This window comes from Anser anser, assembly GCF_964211835.1.
Source record: "Anser anser genome assembly, chromosome: 25".
Lineage (NCBI taxonomy): Eukaryota > Metazoa > Chordata > Aves > Anseriformes > Anatidae > Anser > Anser anser.
The window spans coordinates 499063-519821 of record NC_139746.1 but is presented as its reverse complement, the minus strand read 5'-3'; the positions used below and the strand labels follow the sequence as shown (position 1 = coordinate 519821).

At 50.1% G+C, this 20759-nt stretch overlaps 1 protein-coding gene across 24 annotated transcripts in view; it reads left to right on the top strand.

Annotated features, from left to right (window-relative positions):
• Window positions 1-20759, top strand: part of CELF5 (CUGBP Elav-like family member 5) — a 40207-nt gene that overhangs the window by 8634 nt on the left and 10814 nt on the right. For 19 of the 24 annotated variants that reach the window (XR_014575302.1, XR_014575303.1, XR_014575304.1 and 16 more), the window contains 3 exons: window positions 10287-10338; window positions 18829-18957; window positions 19551-19630. Coding sequence is in view for 16 of the 24 variants with exons in the window: in XM_083810920.1 (XP_083667046.1) it covers window positions 10287-10338; window positions 18829-18957; window positions 19551-19630 (261 nt within the window). In the remaining 8 variants the exon portion in view is untranslated. The remainder of the gene's footprint in view (window positions 1-10286; window positions 10339-18828; window positions 18958-19550; window positions 19631-20759) is intronic. The other 5 variants (XM_083810917.1, XM_083810916.1, XM_083810919.1 and 2 more) reach the window with 3 other exon arrangements.

The window sequence follows — 20759 nt, the reverse complement described above, 5'->3', positions numbered from 1 at the left end:
TCCATCCTGATATGGGTAGAGCTGATTTTAGCATGGGCATGGGTTGCTTGACCTGAGGTAGCTTCCAGCCCTGTTTTCTGAGTCCGGTTTGCTGGTTTCCTTAGAGTATCACCCATCCCTCTGGCCCAGCGGATCACAGAGAATATTCTGGAACTGAATCACAGCCAGGAGTGCTAGGTAACTGGTTGTTTCCCTGTTTTGGGAACAAGACTCTGGAATTTCTCTGTACATTCACATCTAGATCATCTTCTTATGAACTCTGTAGCAAAGCCTCTCATCAAAAATGTTGTGAGGACCCTGGGTAGGACAGAGAACAGAATGTACTAGACCACACCTCTAGGATTTCAGTAAATGGGCTGGAGTCTGATAAAGGAGAATTTTCTCGTTCATTTTACACATTTACAATCCCTTTACTGCAAAGAGATTAACAGGAAAAAAATTAAGAGCGTATAATGTCAGTGTAGGGTAACAGAAACTTTTATCTGAATGGATGACCAAGGATCAGCAGCTTTAGAGACAGCAAAGGTCAGAACTGACGTAGAAGGATTTTGTTGGTAATCCTATGCTTGCCGTTGTACTGCAAAGCAACCAGAGATGCCACAGGTACCCAAGTGACCGTCTTTGTTGGTCTCAGTGCCGACAAAGAGACCAGACCAATGGTTGATCTCAACAGTTCATAAATCTGGACAGAAACAAATGAATTTCTTAACCTAGACTGGACATTTGGTAACGACAGACTTATGGAAGTGCTTTGATATGTTTTCTTATGGGTCCTTAGACTGTGCTCAGGCAGCTTGGTAGGGGAACTGGAGGAGAGTTTCTGGGTTCTCCTCCCAAGCCTGTCAGTGGGTTGGCACTGTGCCCACAGATGTATTGCTTATGCCCTCTGGGTTTGGATGCTGGGGTTGTCAGCACATCTAGGAACACTGTCACATTGTTCCTGCAGAGCCATACCTGCGGTGTAGCTGTCCTGAGGTTTTATATGGTTGTTGATTACTGTAGGTTTCCTACATAAATCGGTAGGAGTAATCATGGTCTCTACTGGCTTTTGTGGCGTTTCTGGCAAGTTCTTCCATTTGGGGATCAAGTTCTCTTTGCACTGATGAAACACATTTCATCTGTTTATCTTTAAATTGAGGGCTGTTGGATGTGTGGTAGTTAAATAGAATGCAAAAGTTAAATCCCAAAAAGCTTATTTTGGACAGTAAGAATTAACATCTTTTTCTGAAAGTAGACAGATTTTCAGTTTACACCCCCTTTTGTAAGGTGTTGGTTTACTTAGGGCATAAAGCAAGAAGACTGTCAGCTGTGTATTACATTATCTGAAACTTGTGTTCAGAGTACAAAACACCTGTGTTGCCGTCAGAGCTGGTGAATTGCTTGCCATCAGGCCAGTCATGAAGTAACAAACGCGTGGGGATCTTTTCTTGGGGAAGGAATGATGGAGCTTCCTGGAAAAGAGAGGTGAAGGTTGTCATCATTGAATAAGCAGAAGTGTCTGATCACCCAGCCTTGCTAAGGAGTTTAAAAGGATGCCAAAGATCTCTGCCCTTGCTGACAGCTGGGGAAAACAGGAAGAATGCTCAGCCTCCTGGCTGTGCAGACAGGGAGCCTGTTCCCAGACACCGTGGTGTGGGCCCTTGGATGGGGCCAGCAACTTGTGAACCTGAAGGGTTCACAAGCCAAAGGGGTGCTGTGCAGGAAGGCAAGTTTGCCCAGAACCCTGCTTGGTAGGCATGATGAGCAGGAAGCACATCGTGGTGTGCTCGTAGCGACTCATGCCATGCAGCATGCAGACAGTGCCAGCATCACGTCCGGTTCCCTGCCCAGCAGCTGCCTCCCAGCCAGCTGACACTTCTGCTCCCTGCCCTTCACAGTGCTCTTGGCATCATGCACGTGGAAAGGTCCTGCTTCGTGTTCCTTGAGGACGAGTTGGGAAACTGCACGGTTAAGTCTGAATCAGTCCCAATAAAGCAGTTTGACTGTCTCCAAAGACTCAAAAGAGATGGAGGCAGATCTGCCGGAGGAGCAAAACAGAAACCATCTTCCTTTGTGGCCTAGGTTTACAGGGCTTGGGGAAAGTCACACAGCCTGTGGACGCTGAACAGAGGCAAATTCTTTGGATCTGAAATGCAGAGAGAAAATCAAGCCCTCACGCTCCTTCCTAAATCTGTTGTCCTCTCCAACTGCCGGCCAGCCTAGCAGTGCAGTGTTTCACCTTCTCGCTGCTCCCTGGCACATTCCTCCCTAGCTCAGTGAAATGATATTATATCTCAATAAACCATGCCTTTGATTCGTGATTGTGCCTTCACTTTGCTGAGTTCTGAAAGGAACTGGAGAGGTTATTAATGACATGCAGCGATCACACACCAAGTTAAAGCCTCTTGCTAAGTGAAATTTGAGGGAAAAGCAGCCAGCTTTTCAATATTTCACAAAAATGCTTTGTGTCTCTTTTCATTTGCAGCTAGACAGTTGCAAATTACATAAAATTGCTCCTGAAGAAGGGAAAGAAGAATAGAGGGAGAGAAGGGGAGGGAGGATTTAAAAAAAAAAAAAAAAAAGAAAAGAAAAAGTAATTCTTCTGGCAAGATACAGTTACAGTTTTATTTCTATGCAGAACAAAGAAGGGCTTGGTGAAAGGTAGGCAAGTAAGTGGCGGAAATTGGTATTGATCCAAGCTGGAAATGTGGGCAGTTTAAGAGCAGCAGTGGGGGTACTGAGATGTGGCTACGTAGTGGGGAGAACTCATGGATGCAGTGAGGGCTTGGGAATACTGGGACGCAGGAATGGAAAATTACGGACAGCAGCAGCGTTAGAGCAGAGCGAGACTCTGGGAATGCACCAGGGGTTGAGATGCAGCAGCAGTAACTCACATGGTTGGGCATAAGGATTAACGCAGAGACACAGCAGCAACTGAGTGGAGGGCATCCCTGTGGGCAGACTGTCTCCTGTGCTGCCAGGAATGAGAGCTCACCGTGGGCCGTCAGGATCCACAGTAAAGTGACAATACAAGGGAACACGGGCAACTGGAGGAGTTTTGGTAGAGAGGTCAAAGCATCTCGGTCTCCCCTCTCCTTCTCTTCTGTACAAATCCTGGTGTGAAACCAGTCTGGAGTGGTATTTTTGAAATAGCTTCTTCATGTGAACACTGCAGGATATTGCAGCTGGCAAAGCTGGGATACGTGCTGAGAAGTGGAGTATGGGGCCTGAGCGTTTGGTTGGGAGCTGGAGCTGGCCTTCAGTTATTGTTTGAGGTGGCTTTTGCAGTTTCAACCCTTGGGCAGGGCAGGGTGGAGAAGCTTTTTGCACTGCAGGTGGCATAGAGACAATTTCAGTAAATTCACTAGGGAGCTGTGCAACTTTATCAGTAGAAGGTGGCGGTGCAGAGAACTTGTGAAGGCTGTCTCATGGAAACGGCAGCGGCAAGACATGAAAGCACTGGGCCAAAGCAGCCCCTGGGCAAGCAGCAGTGGAAGTGCCCATTCACTGCAGAGGGAAATGCAAATGCTTACTCTTGTCAGGGATTTGCCTCAAGGGGCTGAGAACTAACAGTGAAGCGAGGCAGCAGCCCTGTGAAATACATTCCCTGAAGAGGCAGAGGGAGAGCAAGCTGCCAAGACAAACATTGGTTCCTGCAGCCTACAGAGTTGGAAGGATAATTAAATTAAAGATCAGCACCCATTCCTACGTTGCTTACTTAGTATACATTTGAGTGTGTGTGTGTGTATATGTACATCTAGATCATTTATAAAAACATTAAAGAGAACTGCCCCTAAAATGGGGTCCTGCAGAACCCCACCAGTGACTGGCCATCGGCCTGATGTAACCCCATTTACCAGAACCCTTTGAGCCTGACTCATCAGCCAAGTGTTCACCCATCGCGTTACGTATTTATATAGCTGTATGCTGGGCATTTTGTCCAGAAGGAGACTGTGAGAAATATTATCAAAAGCTTTGCTGTAATCCAAAAAGATTACATCAGGTGGTTTCCCTTGGTCAGCTAGGTGGGTAACCTTGTCATAAAAGGAAATAAGTTAAACGGGACTTCACCCTTGTGAACCTGTGTTGGCTGTGACCAATGGCTGCATTGTATTTCAAGTGTTTTTTATCTTGGCGTCCTAGCACCTGTAGAAAAGGATTTGAGGAATTTGGCACTTTCTTCTTCTCACCTTAAAGGTCCTTTGACCTTTGGTGACACTGATCACAAGTGACAAGAAGAGATTAGGGCAACAGGGACGATCATCTAATGTCCTCCTTGGTGCAATGCACTGAAGCATCAAGGAAGGAGCCCTATGAGAACAGACTGACCACGGGCCCCTGAGAGACTGAACTGACGTGTCTGCCAAAGTCATGCACGAGGTAGGGGCTGTAACTGCTCTACTGGGCTGGCGTCCCCTCTGGTTGTCTGATGGTAATGCATCAGTGTCACTTCCGTAGAACTGTCGAGAAGATCCAAAGGCTTTGAGTCACAGCAGTAAGCTTCTTGCCTTGCTCCCAGAGCAGCGCTAGCTGGAGTGGGAACAAGGATGACTAATTGTGTTAAGGGAGAAGGAACAGCACAGGAGAGAACCCAAGAAGTAATGCAGCCCGTCCATGTGTATTGTGGCCCATACGCTCAGGTGGCTGCTGGCTGATTCCTGCATGCACTCAGCTTTGAGAGGGAAGGGGGAGATAGCTCCCCTGCTCAGCCTTGATTTGTCCTCCGTGCTGCAGTTAGGGAAAATAACCCCCAAAAAGCTTGTGAGATTAGTTGGAGTTTACTAGCTCGTACTTATAAAGAAGCACAAGTGACAAAGCAGTGGGGTGAAATCCAGCAGTCTTCCTTGTTCATGTGAAAACAGAAGGCCATAACCACGTGGGCAGGAGCTTTGTGGTTTGGACTCTGGAGATTGCATCTTGTTTCTGCCACAGATTTCCTGCATTGACCTTCATCGTCACGTACCTTGGATTCTTCCACCTCATCATTACCCTCGTCCCCTTCAGAATGGAATTGGATGGGGTGAATTCTTAAGCAGCCTTTAGAGTTGTTCCAGAAAGCTGCTTGTTGCTAATGTTGCTCTGTGTGAGACCACTTACCTTTCTCCCTGAAGGATGGTCCCTCTGGGTAGGACTGAGACATCAGGACATCAGTGGAAAGATGCAAGCAGGAGACTTGAGCACTGAGACTGGTACCAGTCCATCACTGCTTGTGTTCCCAACCACATGCAGAGTCCAAATGAGCAAATTAGCATTTAGCTTTGTCTGCTCTGCACCGCTAGAATTGGTTTGGATCAGTCAGTCAGGGCATTTTTAACTGGCTCGCGGAGGACCAGGCCACAACTTGCAAAGCCTAAGATCTCAGGACCCAATTCTGACAATGGCCTTGGATGTCTTTTGGTTCCTGAAGTCCCAGAGGAGCCAGCCTGCACTGTGTGTTTCCTCTGCTCTGCCTCTGACCCACTTAACGCTATGAGGTTCCTCTGCATTGCACCTGGGGGGCTATTCTACATCGCTTGCATCACTTGACTCCTAATTAATAGAGAGGCTTGCCCTGCCGTCTGTGGGGGTTGTCTCCTCTCCAGCTTTTGCAGTCTGAAAGCTAGAATAGCAAGAGGTAGCAGTCACTGTAAATGTGGGGAGCCAGACCACCTCCGGAGGGGGCTTTGGGGAGGCGAAGGCAGGGGGGAGAGAAATGGTGCGTTTCTGCCTCAGTGAAGTAAGTAGGGAAGCTTCCTCTGACCTCAGCAGGATGAGGAATTTTCCCTAGATCCTTGATCCCAAGAGTGCTGCAAGGGCGGGAGCATTTCTGTGAAACTGGGGAGGAAGCCGAAACGGAGCACAGTTTCTCTGCTGACCAGATGCTGAGGGTCGGGTGGGATGTGGTCCGGACACTCTCCAGCAAGGGCACCCATTGCTGCTGCTTCACCAGGAAGCTCTGGGCTCCTCTGGGCTGCGGTGGCTCTCTTTCCAGCAGGGTTCTCATCCCTGCTCCCTGAGGGCTACGTAGGAAATGTGGCTGCTGTGCTTTGTAGCATCCAAAAGCCTGGCTTCCGTGCTTTGTGCCCCCACACGGCTGTCTAGTTGCTTCCCACCAGTAACCCCGAAGCACACAAGTTGCGAAGGCTGCTTGGGTGTGAGGAGGAGAGCAGTGCAGGCAGACACCGCCCTGCAGGAGCTGTGGAGGGGGAGCATGGCAAGGTGTGCGTCTACCTTGGGTGGGGGGCAAACGTGAGGGAGAAGCTGAAGGGAGTGGTGGGCGCTTTGCCCCCCTCTTGTGTGTGGCTCGCCGGGTGTCTCTTGCTGTGTGTGGGCCAGGAAGTTTCCACAGGTCCAGTAGACCACGGGGCTGACAGCTCTTGGTCTGTCTTGAGCAGCAGGTAGGAAACAAGGCAAGGTGTGGGGGAGAGGGACTCGGGGTGCAGCTGGCCCATGCGCGCCTGACAGCGTGTACTAAATGTAATGTGGCATTCTTCAGAAATGAACAAATAGGTTAAATGATAATGCTCAACTAAATAATTGAACGAGAAAAATTAAGCTCAGCTTGTGAGGCAGGCACAGCCTCGTAAATCATTTGTTCTTCCTCTGTGCCACATGTGTTCACGTATGTGTGCTTGTGGGTTATATTCATGCATGTCTGGGCACGTGCATCTGTTTAGCACTTGGGATTTGAGGCACGCACAATCTGCCTCCGTTTGTGACTCTGGGGCCAGTTGGGCCTGTACAAATACATCTGTCTTAGACTCGGGTGTCTCTGATTACTGCGCAGCCTGAGATGATGACTAGAGGACAAAAGAATTTGCACTTCCGGAGTTTGGCTGTTCAGACTAAAAGCATGTCCTCCCTGCTGTCCTGTTCCTGTGTTCCTTCCTCAAATGGAAGAGGTAACATTTGACCATCCTTTCTGTGTATTGAGACCCTGCGGAGCACTGAGCTCTTTGTCCAAGTCTTGCATGCCACAGAGATGCTTCAAGGCCTTGTGACCTATGGTATCGAGTTAAAGCAGCTGTGGACTCCCTTTACATTTGTAGGCTCACATCTCTGCTTGAGAGGCCTTTGATATTTTGGTTCACCTTTAGTGGCAAAATGGGACTTAGAAGGATTAAAGCTGTGGTGGTGTCCTGTTTGTGGCAGCCTCTGCGTGTCCCGGTCCCTGCAAGGAGGACTATGCCTGTCTCTCCTGCCTTTGGAAGACTTCTCATTTCAGGTAGCAGCATGGAATCCTGCCGCTCTCCTCCAGCCTCAGCATCTGGACAAATTTCTTGTTTTCTCCTCTCTACCCACATCTTTCAGGGCAGATGAAGACCAGCCCAGAGACCAGACCTCCGTTCAGTGACTGGTTCTCAGCCCCTGGAGCTTGCAAGGTCTCTGGAAATGTGCCTCCCTCAACTGAGGGCTTGGTCTGATGCGGGCAGCGGGCGAGTCTTCCTGCACCCTGCCAAGGTGCTGTGTCAAGTAGTCAGGAGAGGGGCTGTGGCCGCAGCCCAGGGGTGCGGATCAGCCTGCGGGGTGTGGGTCAGTCCGTGTGCTTGCTCTCTCCCTAGGCTGCTGCGCTGCCTTGGGTCGCCACAGTCCGACACTGCTCCCAGGCTGGCACTGGTGCAAACCCATGCTTCAGCAGCCTCTGTTGCCTTGAAGCCATTGTGACGGGGCCCTGCTGTGGGCCTGTGACCCCACAGGGCCAGCCCTGGGCACCAGGCAGGGGGCAGCCCCGCCGCCTGCCCCTGGCGGTGCAGCGAAGGGAAGGGAAGGGGTGGACAGATGGGTGGAAGGGCCCCCTCCCCAGAGATCATAGGAAATGTCTCTTTTCTGCAAAGCAGAGGGAATGCCCCAAGAGCTGGTTTCCAAGGCAACCACAAATGTCAGGCTCCATGTGGTGAATAACCGTCGCTATGACAACAGCTCTTTTACCCAAGGTGCAGGAATTGGAGCGATGGCCCTTTTGGGGGAGGGGATGGGCGAGCTGTCCCCAGGCACCAAGCCCCCCATCTCCCCCACCCCAATGCTTTCCGCCTCCTCGCCCCAGGTTGGCAGCCCTGGGTGCCCCTGTGCTCTTGTGGGGGTGGTGTGTTCTTGATTCAGCAGCACCCCTTGCTTCCTCCCTCCCTCTCTCCCTCCTTTCCTCCCCCCAGATGGATTTGCTTCACACAGGAGATGTGATCTGAGTCTGCCCCTCCATCTCCCTCCCCATCTGTTTAGCTTAATCCTGGTTTTGCTTTCTGGGTAGAGACAAAGCTATTTCTCAGAGCTGCGGGAGCGGTGGGGAGGGAGGTGGCCAGCCGCTCCTCTTGGCTCTGCACCGAGCCCTCACGGAGCACACATCTGGGCTGCCGGCCCTCTCCCACCCAGCCTGCTGCCAAAACACCCCAGCCAAGTCTAGTGCAGGCTTATAACCAAAGAATGTGTGCAGCTGTTAGAGCCACTGCATCTCAGCGACAGAGTCTGGGGGTTTCTGCAGCAAGGTCTCACCACCTCCTGAAACCTGCGTCACATCCCGTTCAGCTCACAGGCTGAAAGAGGCAGAGCCCAGAGGCCGGTGACCGCCAGAGCTGCACAGGCTGGGGCCACCTGGCAGCACAGCATGATGTCGCGAGCCCTGCAGATCTGTGCAGTTGATCCCGAGCAGGAAGGGTGCCTTCAGCCTCTCCTTCATCCCTGGCTGACACAGCACATACTGGGAGATGGGGCTGAAGTCAGCGCTGCTCTCTGCCAGGGTGCAGCGTGATGGCAGCTCGGCCTTTCTTTTGTGTGCTGCCAGGCAGCCCCTGCAGCCCCACATCGCTCCATGGGGCAGGGGCAGGGTAACTCGGGGTTGATCCCAGCTTGGGCTCCTCATCCTGCCTGAGATCCACCAGTCAGCGGAAGCCAGCTCACAGCCCCAGGCTCTCCCATGCCCAGCGGTCAGGCTTTGGCAGCCGTGTACAGCAGCCCATTACCTGCTGGCTGGCATCTGTCCTGTAAGCTGCTGAGTTACCTGACAGGCTGCCTCCAGCTGCTGTGGATATAGTCTCTACCTCAGTTTTCTGGCCTGTCTGGCTCAGCCACCACCCGGAGCCTCACAGTAGTGCGCTTTTTGCATGCCGGCTTCTAATCACATTTCAGTTTGTTACTTATGGCTTGATTTCATTTTCTGTTTTGTTGTTGCTGTTTTTCCAGAGGGTGTTTCCTAAGAGAGAGGGCAGAGTATTGCTGGACCTGCAACTTCTGTGCAGGTCTAGCCTGCAATATTCCTGATTATTTTGGTATTCTGAATGTCGCTGGTTCAAGTCACTGTCAGCCTTTGAGAATGATGCTGATAGAGACATGGCATGAGATGGGCTGTGAATGTGGAAATCTGCCTTGTACACCATTCCTTGGAGGACTTTCTGGCTCAGATAGATCCTGCTAGCCTGGGGAAGAGGCTACAGTTTGTCTCTTCCCTTTCTGGGAAGAGACAGTACCATACCATCTAGCAGACGAGTTTTGCCCTGCTTTGCAATTCAGCCAGTTAAAGCTGTGAGTTACTTAATCCAGCTGCTCCTGGGCAGAAGCGTCCGTCTGTTTTACCTGGAGAGGGCTCATATCAGGTGGGCTTGCTGTGGCTCATTGCTTATGGTTGGATTATTGCTGATGACACTAATGGGTGCAAGAGAGGTAAGCGGCTGTTCTCCACAACCAGGTGTAAGGATTTTTTGTCACTTTCAACCATAACATTCCCTCTGTGGTCAGGAGACACAGCTGGAGAGCAGCACTGCCTTTCTTTAGAGCCAGCCTGGGGCATGGAGCATGCTCTGACTGCAGGAGGGCTGGGGAGGGGGAAATATAGCATGCCAACTTGCTGTTCAGAGGCATTCTTTGTTCCTTCCTGCTAAGAAAGTGAGTGGCTCCATTAGGTGAGGTGACCATGCCTGCACTGAGTCAGAGCAGGCATCACAAGAGCTTCCAGGCACGGTCTGACCTTAGGCCACCCTGACCACCGTGCAGGCTCCAGTCTCATGACGATGACCTGCTTCATTGGAGTCCTTTCTTTGCCATTAGCTGTGTCTGGAGGAAGCGGAGGTTTGTGCATGGTGGACATCTCCAGGAGAGCTGTTCCCTGCAGGCCATCAGCTGAGCAGGGATGAGTGCCTGGTTTCCTTGTGAGATATCTGAAATCTACCTGGTCCATTCTCCAAGGGTTCTGGTTGTCATCACAATGCCGTTGTTCCCGTCGGATACTCTCCTATCCCACACAGCAGGCAGAAAGGGGAACCCTGGTACCAGTGTCATCAGCACCATGTGCCGGGCAGATGGGCCAAACTCTAACCCTCTGCATTTCTTTTTCATTGCAGATGGCACGCCCGATTCAGGTGAAACCCGCAGACAGCGAGAGCCGTGGAGGTAGTTGTCATCTCTCCTTGTTTCTCCTTTGGTGGCTTTGTGGTTGTGAGGGGATCAAGCAGAGAGACAGAGTCCTGACCTGGCCTTCCCCTTCAGCATTCTGTGTGAATGGATGTTTGTATGTGGCAGGGATTTGGGGTTGGGTGGGAGGGAGAGGCGAGGAATAGGCTTTGATGGGGACTTTTCAGTTTGGCTCAGCAGGCAGCTGAGAGCACCCCAAGCTGTAAGGGCTGTAGCGTGGCTGACCGCTCCGTTCTCTTCCCAGTCCTTGGGGGGTACTGTTGGCCTGGCACTGTGTGCCCCAGGGGGTTGCTGAAGCAGGCATGCACATTTGTGTGTGGCATGGGGTCCTCGAAGGTGTAAGCAATTGGGAAGAGATTTCCTATTATTTCCTTTCTTCCTTTTATTGGGTTTCAGCCCAAAAAGAACCAGATCAGTGCAGCAGCACTGGCTGTTTAACTTGTTCAGCTTTGGTGCTCCATGGCTGATTCTCCTGTCTGCAGCTCACCCCTCTGCCTCCCCCATCACTGTTGGACTTTCTCAGCCTCTCCACTGTCAGTACTGCAGCAGCCCCCATCACGCTGCCATGGTCCAAATGCTGTTGCAAAAAATAGCATGTGGAAATGTCTCTGAAGGAAAAGGATCCTGAGTTTAAGCCTGAGATGGAGGTGCTGGCAGCCTGCAGGGGGCCAGCTTGTTTAGAGCAGCATATACTGAATAGTGCAGAGCTGGAAGACTGAGAACTGGAGAATCTTTCTTAAATTAATGGGGAGCTTACAGCAGCTCAGATGTCTCCTTCAGGTGGAGAAGGTTTGCAACTCCAGCTCTTTCCAAATACATGAACTTATTTTGCTGCTTTTCCTTGTCTTACTGGTACATTTCTTTTCCCCTTCTTTCATTCCTGCATCTGCCTCCCCATTCCTTGTGCTGTTGGCGCTGCCTCCGAAAGCAGTTTCTTGGTGGGGAGAATGTTTCTGAGACTATTTGTTCCTGTAGGGCAGCATATCCTGCATGCTGTGTTTAGATTTGGAATACCTTTGTTTTGGATTTTCAGGTGTCATTTCCAAGCAGCTTGTAGTGACTTTGGTTTATTGCACCAGCAGAAACATGAGATATATTTTGTAATATTTTATACGAATGTGTGTATTTACGTCTGTGTGATCCTCCTTTAAAAAAAATGTTTACCCGTTTAAGTCAGATCATTTTTTCCAAATAGTATCTGTGGGTTTTCATACTTACTTGAGAGATTAGACATCTGACTTCTACTGAAATCTGGCCATTTTTATTCCTTTTGTCTATGCTGAAAATCCCGGCCATTGCACCTATGGACATGTTTCTTTTGAAAAGAGCCATGGCTTCACTTTCATACACAGCTCTGCTTAGTGTCACAAAACGTGTTGGAACTTAACATCTCTGATGCCTTTCTCCTTTGTGAAATAGAGCTGAAACAGGTCAATAGGTTCAAAAGTTGTTAGTAAGGGTTGCAGACACACACACAGAGCACTGCTGCACATTTCTCTGAGCATTTTCAGACAGGAAATGTTTCCATGACAGCGACGTGGGCAAGACCCCTTAGATAAAATCTGCTTCCTCTGAGAGGAACTGCTTAGTGCTGTGTCTGGGCTTCCTTGCTTACACGGCTTTCGGATGCCGAAGAGCCACATGCCTGCTCAGGCGTGCTGTGGTGCCCCGGAGAGCCAGCATGCAGTCAGCTCTTCCCCCCCGGCTGCCCACGGAGCCCTGCTGCAGCACAGCAGCGCAGCACAGCGGGCAGAGGAACTGACTGTGATTGTTGACACTTTCCAGTCCAGCCTAACATAATCAGTGCCCTGTCCTGTAGTCTGGCACCTTCCTGCAGATTCCCCAACCCATCATCCTGTCCCTGCTCTGGCCTTCCCTCCCAAGGGCAGCCCCTGCATGGATCTGCTGCAGGGTTGGGATGGGGGTGCTGGGGCTTGGTGCATGTGTGAAGTCCAGCGACCTCCTCTGGACAGGGCTGTGCACCTGTCTGTGTCTGTAGAAGTGCTAAGTATATAACAGCAACGGATCCAGTAATAATGATTAACAAGTGTTCCATTCTGTTCCTTGCAGCTTGTATCCCATTATTGTACAAGTAGCTCAATCAGCATCCTTTGATCGGTTCTCTAGTGAAAGGCCACTGTGCAGCATGAGTAAGATGATCTTAGTCTGCCAATTATTTTTTGCTTTCCCTACAGCAAGATGAGCTTTATTTCTAAGGGGGAAAAAACAAAACAAAACAAAACTTTAGTGACTTTTTAATTAATTTTTATTATTATATTATTAGCAACATTCACCCCAAAGTATTTCAGATGCTGCCTAATCTAGCAGAGCTGGGCAAAAAGTATACATTAACTTTAAAAAATGTGTTTCTATTTCACCATGCCAAAAAGAAAGATTTCTTTTCCCCTTCCCACAGAATTGGTGCAAAAGCGGCAATTTTTTTGTCTTTCAAGGAAAAGGCAACAAAGAAGAAATTACCATTTTTTCAGCACCACTTGCTTCTCATTCAAAAAGGCTTTCTTCCTGTTTTCATCCTGCTGAGGTGTTTCATGGTAGGAGAAAAAAATGGTCTTTTTTAACCAAACTCTCCCTTTGCTCCCCCTCTCCCTAGGGATCGCTGTTTTCCCAAGTGGGAATCTCAGAAACAGCCGTTCTTACTGAAGTGTTGGAAAGTCTGTCTGTCTTACTGTCATTTGAGAGGCAGCAGTCTCCATTTTCCCAAGTCTTCATTTCCGTCCCCATTCCCAGTAACTTCCACACCACGTCTGCCCCCAGTGCTGGGACGCAGCTAATGATGGGGATTTGCCAGGGAACCCTGGACCTGTCTCTGGGAGACTTTTGTGCTGAGGCCTGTGCGTCCTACAGCCTAGAGAAAGGCAGATGGGCAGCTCCTGTGCTGCATCCATTGCCACTGCCTGCCTGTTGACAGGGCTGGTAATTAGCTGGGCTAATGCTACGTGTGGAAATGAGACAGCTGGGCCCTGGAATGCCCTGCTGTGCTCTGAACACACGTCTTACCTCTGCAGAGCTGCTACCTTTAGCATAGCTTTTCCCCATCAAGCCCCATTATACTTTGGCTTCTGAAATGCTTGGACTTTGCATTCCTGCTCAGCTTTCTCTTCACATGTCGTCAAGAAACTTGGCTGAGCCTAACCAATTCAGCCTTGAGCTTCACCATATAATGCCCATGAAGTCAGAAGATAAGAGGAGCTAATTCCTTATCCCTTCTTTCTGCTCCTTTGCTTCATAATATTTATATTGCGGATACTCCTTTTCCTCTGGAAATGCCAGTACAGGAGCGCATGTTTATAAGCAGAGGATTTTGTTAGGGAAGCAGCAGGGACTAGGAAGACGCATGACTCTTCAGCAGGTCATAATATGCAATCGTACTGGTGAAGCTCTGCCGCTGGAGCCACCCATGACTCAGCTAGGTTGTGGCCTATTAAAGCTGGTATTCTATCAAGTGAAATCCTAGTCAGATGCAGCCAAAGTACTGAAATCTGCTTTACCAGAGAAGCAGAGAGTCATTGTGATGCCTCAGATTGTTCTTGCAGGCAGTGCATGATGGATGACGTCCCCAAACTGCTGACCCTCTGGGCACTGAACCTTTTAGGGACAGAAAAACAGCAGTCTTAAGGTTAGAAGGATAAAGGGAAAGATGGTAGCCAAGGCGCTGTTTCTTGCTAGCTTTCTCACAGCTGGAGTTTGCCATTGCCTTAGCAAATTTCATCCCAGAGGGCGCACACATCTTGCACATGACAGAAATCTCGCTTCCTTCACTCACCACAAAAATGCATCTGCTTCTGGAATCACAGCAGTTGTTGTTTGCCAGCCATGCTGTGGTAGGCTGGAGGAGATGAGTAGCAGAGCAAAAAAAAACTGCTTGGGTGAACACAGGGAGACAGGACAGGGAGGCACGCTTTTGGTAAATTCGTTGGGCTCTGAAATCTCTAAGCTTATGGAAAGCGCCACAATCTGTAATGACTGCAAGTGTCAGGGCATCAACTCTTCTTTCCAGCAACGGAGCAGAGCCCAGCTTTGGCTCCTGGGTTGCTTCTTAGAGGCTGCATATCCAATAGCACTTGTGTCTGGGAAACCATGCAAACAGATGGGGTGCTTACAGGGAAAAGCAGCCTTTTGGAGTCTGAACACCTGCCTCCCTCCAGCCCGTGTGCCTTGCTTCCTTCCAGTTTCATTGCAGGGCTCAGAAAACAGTGGCTCCTGCAGGATCCACGACAAACTGGAGTTCTCCGTGTGGTGGAAGCAGCATCAAGACAGCACTCTACATTTGTCCAAATCAGATTGCTATTTCCAAAGGTTTCCGTTGTGATTCTCCTCTTGTCAGAGAGGTGGCTGAGCAAGTTTGCAGATTTGGAAAGAGCCATTCCCTGTAACTGTAGCCCCATGCTGGCAGGAGGTAAAAGAAAGACTTGGGCAGGGCAGAACTACTTGAACAAGGGAATGGCTGTATATATCAGTGAAGCTCTGCTCTGCATTACCCTTGAAAGGAACTTCCTTTATCCACTCCAGGGGCTCACACCTCTCAAATTAAGCACCCTGAATTAAGTACGTGATGTTGGAGCACCATCATTTGTCTCCTGGTCTAAGGGATGCTATTCCTTGTGCTGAAGCGGCAGTTGTGGCCAAGCCCTGGAAAGGTTGTTATGGGGATATCTGGATACTCAGTGTTACTACACCCTGCAGAAGGAATTTGCTAGGAAAAAGATGCTGCCTGCATGAATTCAGAGGAGGACCTGTCGTTCTGGTGCAGGCTTTGTCAACTCCTTCCTCCTTTCTCTTCTGCCTCTGATGTGAGCCCTAGAGGGCCAAGAAGAGATGGAGTGAGGGGGCAGAGGAGCTTGTCTGAGCTTCTTGTGAGACCTGGAGCACTCCGCTGCACTGAGTTGATCGGACAGCTAGCCCAAGCCCATTAGCACTGCATTAGTACAGAAAGCTCGCTGCATACCCGAGGAGATCTGCTGCGAGACCCATCCCATCCACAACCAACTGCTTGAGTGGGCTGCCTCCCTTTCCCCGGTCCTTGCTGCTGACAGCTGCTGGCCAGATGGCACAAATCCGCTGGGTTTAAACAGGAGCAGTGGCCAGTGCTTGCGTGCCCTCCCTCTTGTGGCTGAAGCACTCAGCCTTAACCCCTCGGCTGTTCCCATGGTATCTTCATCCCGACCTGCTCTGCACTCGCCCGCCTCCTGCTGCTGCCTGCCTGCGCTGAGCACGTTTCCATGGGAACTCAACAGCCAGGGATCAGAGACAATTTTCCTGCTTGCTGGACAGCATGGGAAATTGCCAATCAGAAGATGAAAAACAAGATCTGGAGGGAAATGGAGGACAAATTACAGGAGGAGGGTGTGCTGTTGTTACAAGTCGGGGAGTGAAGTTCTTGCAGTGCTGCCAGAGTCCCTGCTGGGGAGCCAGTGACCACTGCTGTCGCTTGAGGATGACAGCTGATTTGTGATCTACAGCATTGAGAGTGATGACAGCAAACATCAGGCGAAAGAGCTTACAGGGTTTCACCCCAGTTGCAGAGATGAGGCAGCTTGGTCATCGGTAGGGGAATGGCCCTGCTTGGAAGCTGCCCAGAGCAAGAGGGCACTGGAAGGGTGGTTGGGTTCCAACACGTTGATGAGAGTCAGCAGCAGAGGAGCCCATTAGCAGGTCCCTAGTCCTGCTTCTTAGGGGCACAAGTCTGGATTCTTTCCCCACATGCAATCTTAGGAACTAGGCTGTATGAAATGAAAATAACCGTGAAGAAAAGCCTTCTCTTATATTGTCAGTGATTCCACCCCGCTTCTAGTATTGCCATTCTGAGCATTCAGAAGAGATTCAAAACCAACGGGTGTGGTTTTGTTTTTTTTTTATCACGGTTTTAAGCTGTTCTGCAGAGGCAGAAAAGCTGGTATTTTTTTTCTTCCAAACTCAGAAAAGAAAAGCTGAAATACCCAAATAAAAACAGGACTTCCAAAACATTCTGTCAGCAAGCTCTATCAAACAACAGAAGACCTGCAGCAAAGCTGCAAGGACTGAGACCAGCTTATGCTATTTTAGTGGATCTTTCTCAAAGTACAGGGTAAAGAAAAATGCTTTTGATGTGACAGAAACGGTATGAGGATGAAACCACAAGAATTGTCCTGGAAATTTCAAGGCCCTCTGAAGGAGAAAACAGATAGCAGTTCATGGTTTAATGTTGTCTGGATTACAAGTTGATGAGGTTCCTTTTTGTTCAGTGCCTCCCTTGCAAAGTTGTGGCTTCTTGCATCCATTAGACTGCTGCTCGGTGGAGTCTTAAGCTTTGCGTGACTGTGGTAACTGTCAGGTGTTTGCACCAAATTAGTCATCAGCCAAAACTAGAACCATTTATCTGACCCCTGGGTGGGGGCAGATGCTGTCGTATTGCTAATGCAGCTGTATGGTACCTGGTCTATTAGCTCCTGTGCCTGGGCATTGCCAGAGCACTAAATTTTGGATGGACTCGATCAACTGAACTAGTGCCTCCAAAATGCAGCCACTGCTATGCAGGTGCAGGGAGGAATGTAGAAAGAATAGGAAGAAAAATGGAAGGTGATGAAATTCCCACAGGTTTAATTATTCAGGGAATTAAGAAAATGGGAAGCTGGGTAATTTGGCCGTTTAACAATACACAAGACCATATATTTCAGCCACTTCCAGTGATATAAATCAGGAGTATGTGTTTGGGACTGTGTAAGAGCCTTGGACTCAGCCCTTTATCCACAGTGGATCAAAGTGGCACCTGTGTTGCATGTATATCTAGTGTCCAGAGGAGTACTGTGCCTGCGTGAGCTTGTGCTTGGGTTCAGCAGGATGGTGCAGCCATAAAAGTGGTTTGCTGTGCTGCCTGCATGGTGGAAGAGTGCATCTGTCTGCACGTCCCTTCCGCTTGCTGAGGAGGTTTCTCTATGAGCGTACTTGCTGGGTGTGGGTCCGTGTGCAGGCGTGTTCCTGCCCCGTGCATGAGCCTCCCACTCCTATGTGCTTTGTCTGTGAATGTTGTGCATATGCATGTGCTTTTCTGCAAGGAAGCAATGACACGCGGACACTTCTTGCACGTCTTCCCAGGTGTGTGGTGTGGAAGGGGAGCAGGAAGGCAGCGTGCTCGTGCACCTGGGAAGGAGTCATTCTCTGACCTGGGGCTTTCCCTGCAGTGCGATGTTTGGCCATACGCACACACCACCACCCCTGCAGCCCGCTCTGTTGTTGTAGCTTCAAGACCTGTTGTTTTTCAGGTCACTGCACTCAAACAGATAACAGCTTCCTTGCTATTTTCCCTGACATGTGTCACATTACATTGGTTTTGTTTGAAGCCAGCCCCTCCAATCCTGTCGCTAACAATAAGGAATCCTCTCTCACTGCTCCTCCCAAGCCACATCCTGACATGTTCACTCCTGTGGGTCATGTCTCCCTATGCATGTTTGAAGCAGTGGGGGAATGTTAACTCTTAAGTTGACACGACCATCTCACAAAAGTAGAAATAAGGCTGACAGTGGGGCTGGGATTTTAATGCTGTGCTATTTTAATAGCTGTTCCCAGCAATCTGTGGAGGATGTTGCCCCAACCGCTGGTGTGTTTGTGCCTGAATGAATGGCATCAGGCTGTGTGATGGGCCCCTGTGTGGACTGATGGATGGGGGGAGAAAGCCCTGAATGCCACCTCCACATTTGCCAGTCCCAACAAAATCATAATCATCACTGCTCCCTTCTGATGGAGGAACCCAGAAAGACCCTGCGCACAAGTCTTGGATGTGTTGGCCAGCCTCTCCCCTGGCTCCCCAGTGTGACCTGGGTACAAAATGCCTTTGCGGGGGGGGGGGGGGGGAGGGAAACATGGAGCTGTTTGTTGACTCTCACCTGACTGTCTTGCATTCGGCTGATCCTGGTTTGACACAAACGGGCACTCGTTTATTCCAAGTCTTAGAGGACAGCTGGGGAGACACACTGGTTAGACTGGGGCTGGGAAGAGCAAATTGAAGTGAAGATGCTTAGGTACGTAGCAGCTGTGGAAGTGGTGATCTTGGATAGAGGGAAACAGAAGCCAAGGGTCCTGTATTTATTCACCCTGCCTGGGATGGTCTGCTGTATTTCCTGAGGTACCTTCTTGAACTTCAGATATTGTATAATAAGGGTATAATTGCCCAGGCAGCTTTTCTTATTACCATTTGCACTGGATCATCCAAAGGAAAGGGCTAATGAGCAGGAAATTATTACTCTTTTGCTTTCCTTCAGGGAGGGGAGGACAGGGGAAGCCACAGAAACCTTTGCATGTGTGAGGAGCTCAGGAAGATCCAGCAGACTTAGCCTGAGATGCATTTCAGTCAACACCAAAACATTTCCATCCCAGGCATGTTTTCAACACGAGGCTGCTTTGTGCTTTAGTGTCCCTATCCTCCTGCTTTGGACTGTGTGCCTCATAGAAGGTTGATGTTTCTGTGTTTGCCCCTAGGGGACAGGAAGCTCTTTGTGGGCATGTTAAATAAGCAGCAGTCTGAGGATGACGTGCTCCGGCTCTTTGAACCGTTTGGGGTCATTGATGAATGTACAGTGCTGCGTGGACCTGATGGTAACAGCAAAGGTGTGAACCCCTCGGTGTCGTACCCTTCCTCCCTGCTCTTCAGGTAGTGCTCACCTGCCTCACAAATAGTGCCTCCTTTCCACTGGGGCACTTCTTCCCTCACTACATCTTTATGGGAACCTGTAATCCAGCCAGGCACAGGGAGTAAGGCAGGAAGAGCTGTCTGCTGCAAGAAAAGACTGGGGAAGATGGACAGAGACCTAGATGAAAGGAGGGGAAGCAGAGAGCAATGAGTAGCTGAGTTATCAGGATCGCTAGTGAGCCCGTTGGCTCAGTCTGGGTCTGCAGTTTGAAATGTTTGTACCCACAACAGGGGGTGCATAGAGAGTTTGGGGAAGAGGTAATCGGGGCAGAGGTGGAGATGGTGGCATCATCTATAGGGTGCATCATTGAAATGACAATTTGAAACCCTTCCTGTTTTTTTCAGGATAGAGTACTTGGGACGAGTCATCCTTTTTGTTCCCCACTTTCTCAGGGTGGCTTTCCTTTGCCCTGCCTGAGACTCGGATACTGTCTCTTGTTTGGCTATGCAGAGGGCACTGTCACAGCAGTCCCATCACTGCGTCTCCTGTGCTCTTTCTGTCCCTTTCCAGGCTGTGCTTTTGTAAAGTTCTCATCTCATACAGAGGCTCAGGCAGCAATCCACGCACTCCATGGCAGCCAGACAATGCCCGTGAGTATGAGGCCAGGGTACCTACCCTCTTACTAATTCTCTTTCCCATCGCCCTGTTGCAGGGAACTCCCTTTGTCCACAACTATGACAGGTTCAACTGCAGTTGGCAGCTCATACGGTTGTGGGAGCTGGGTGCATGTGTGCACATCTGTGCTCTTGTCTTTGGGAACCATCCTGTCTCCTGGGCTGGTGTGTGTGTCTGTGTTTGCCCAGACTGGTGGCGACAATACTTTCATCTGTAAAGGCTAAATAAAAGAGAGCCAAGGACCAAGCCATGAATCTGTCTTGGAAACAGCTACCCAGAGTAGTTCAGATCAGAGCAAGGTGCAAGCTAGCGCTTCAGCAGTGTGAAGTCAGGACTCCAGTGCTGAGCACGCTCCCTGGCCTTCTCCCATGTAGGTGTCGGAGGAGGCCTCCGGGGCAGGCTGGGGGTAGGTGGGAATGCCTTGTGCATAGTGTGGGATTGTGTAACCACAGCTGTGCCCTCTCATGCAAGCGGAGCTGCAGTTGTCTCTCACAATTCAGGTTGGATATCAGAAAAAGGTTCTTCACTGAGAGGGCGGTTGGGCACTGGAACAGGCTCCCCAGGGCAGTGGTCACAGCACCAAGCCTGCCGGGGGTCAAGAAGCGTTTTGGACAACACTCTCAGACACGTGGTTTGATTTTTGGGTGGTGCCCTGCAGACCCAGGAGTTGGACTCAATTATCCTTGTGGGTGTCTTCCAACTCAGGATATTCTATGATCCTATGAATCTCTAACCTGGATTGGAGCAACGTGTGGACAGAACAGTGCATTGCTGCAGCAGGGCTATTTTCAGCTGCTGGGAACTGCTCTACCTATCCAACCAAGCTCACAGTAGTGAAGGCAGCCAGGGATGTCTGCACCCACTTGTGCAGCTGTGCAAAGCTGTGTGTGAGGGGAAGGGTGGGACAGGGAAGGTTGCATGGATGGATGGATGGGGAAGGGTATGGCCCAGGTTCCAGGCAGCTCCTGAGCACTTTCACTCCAATATTTGCTCTTCTGCTCCTCTTCCCGCTCCTCTCTGCTGCCTGCTATGCCCCATCCCACTTTGACTGCTGACTCTGGCTGTCCCCCGGCCTCCTCCCCCCCTGCCTCCTCTCTCTGTCTC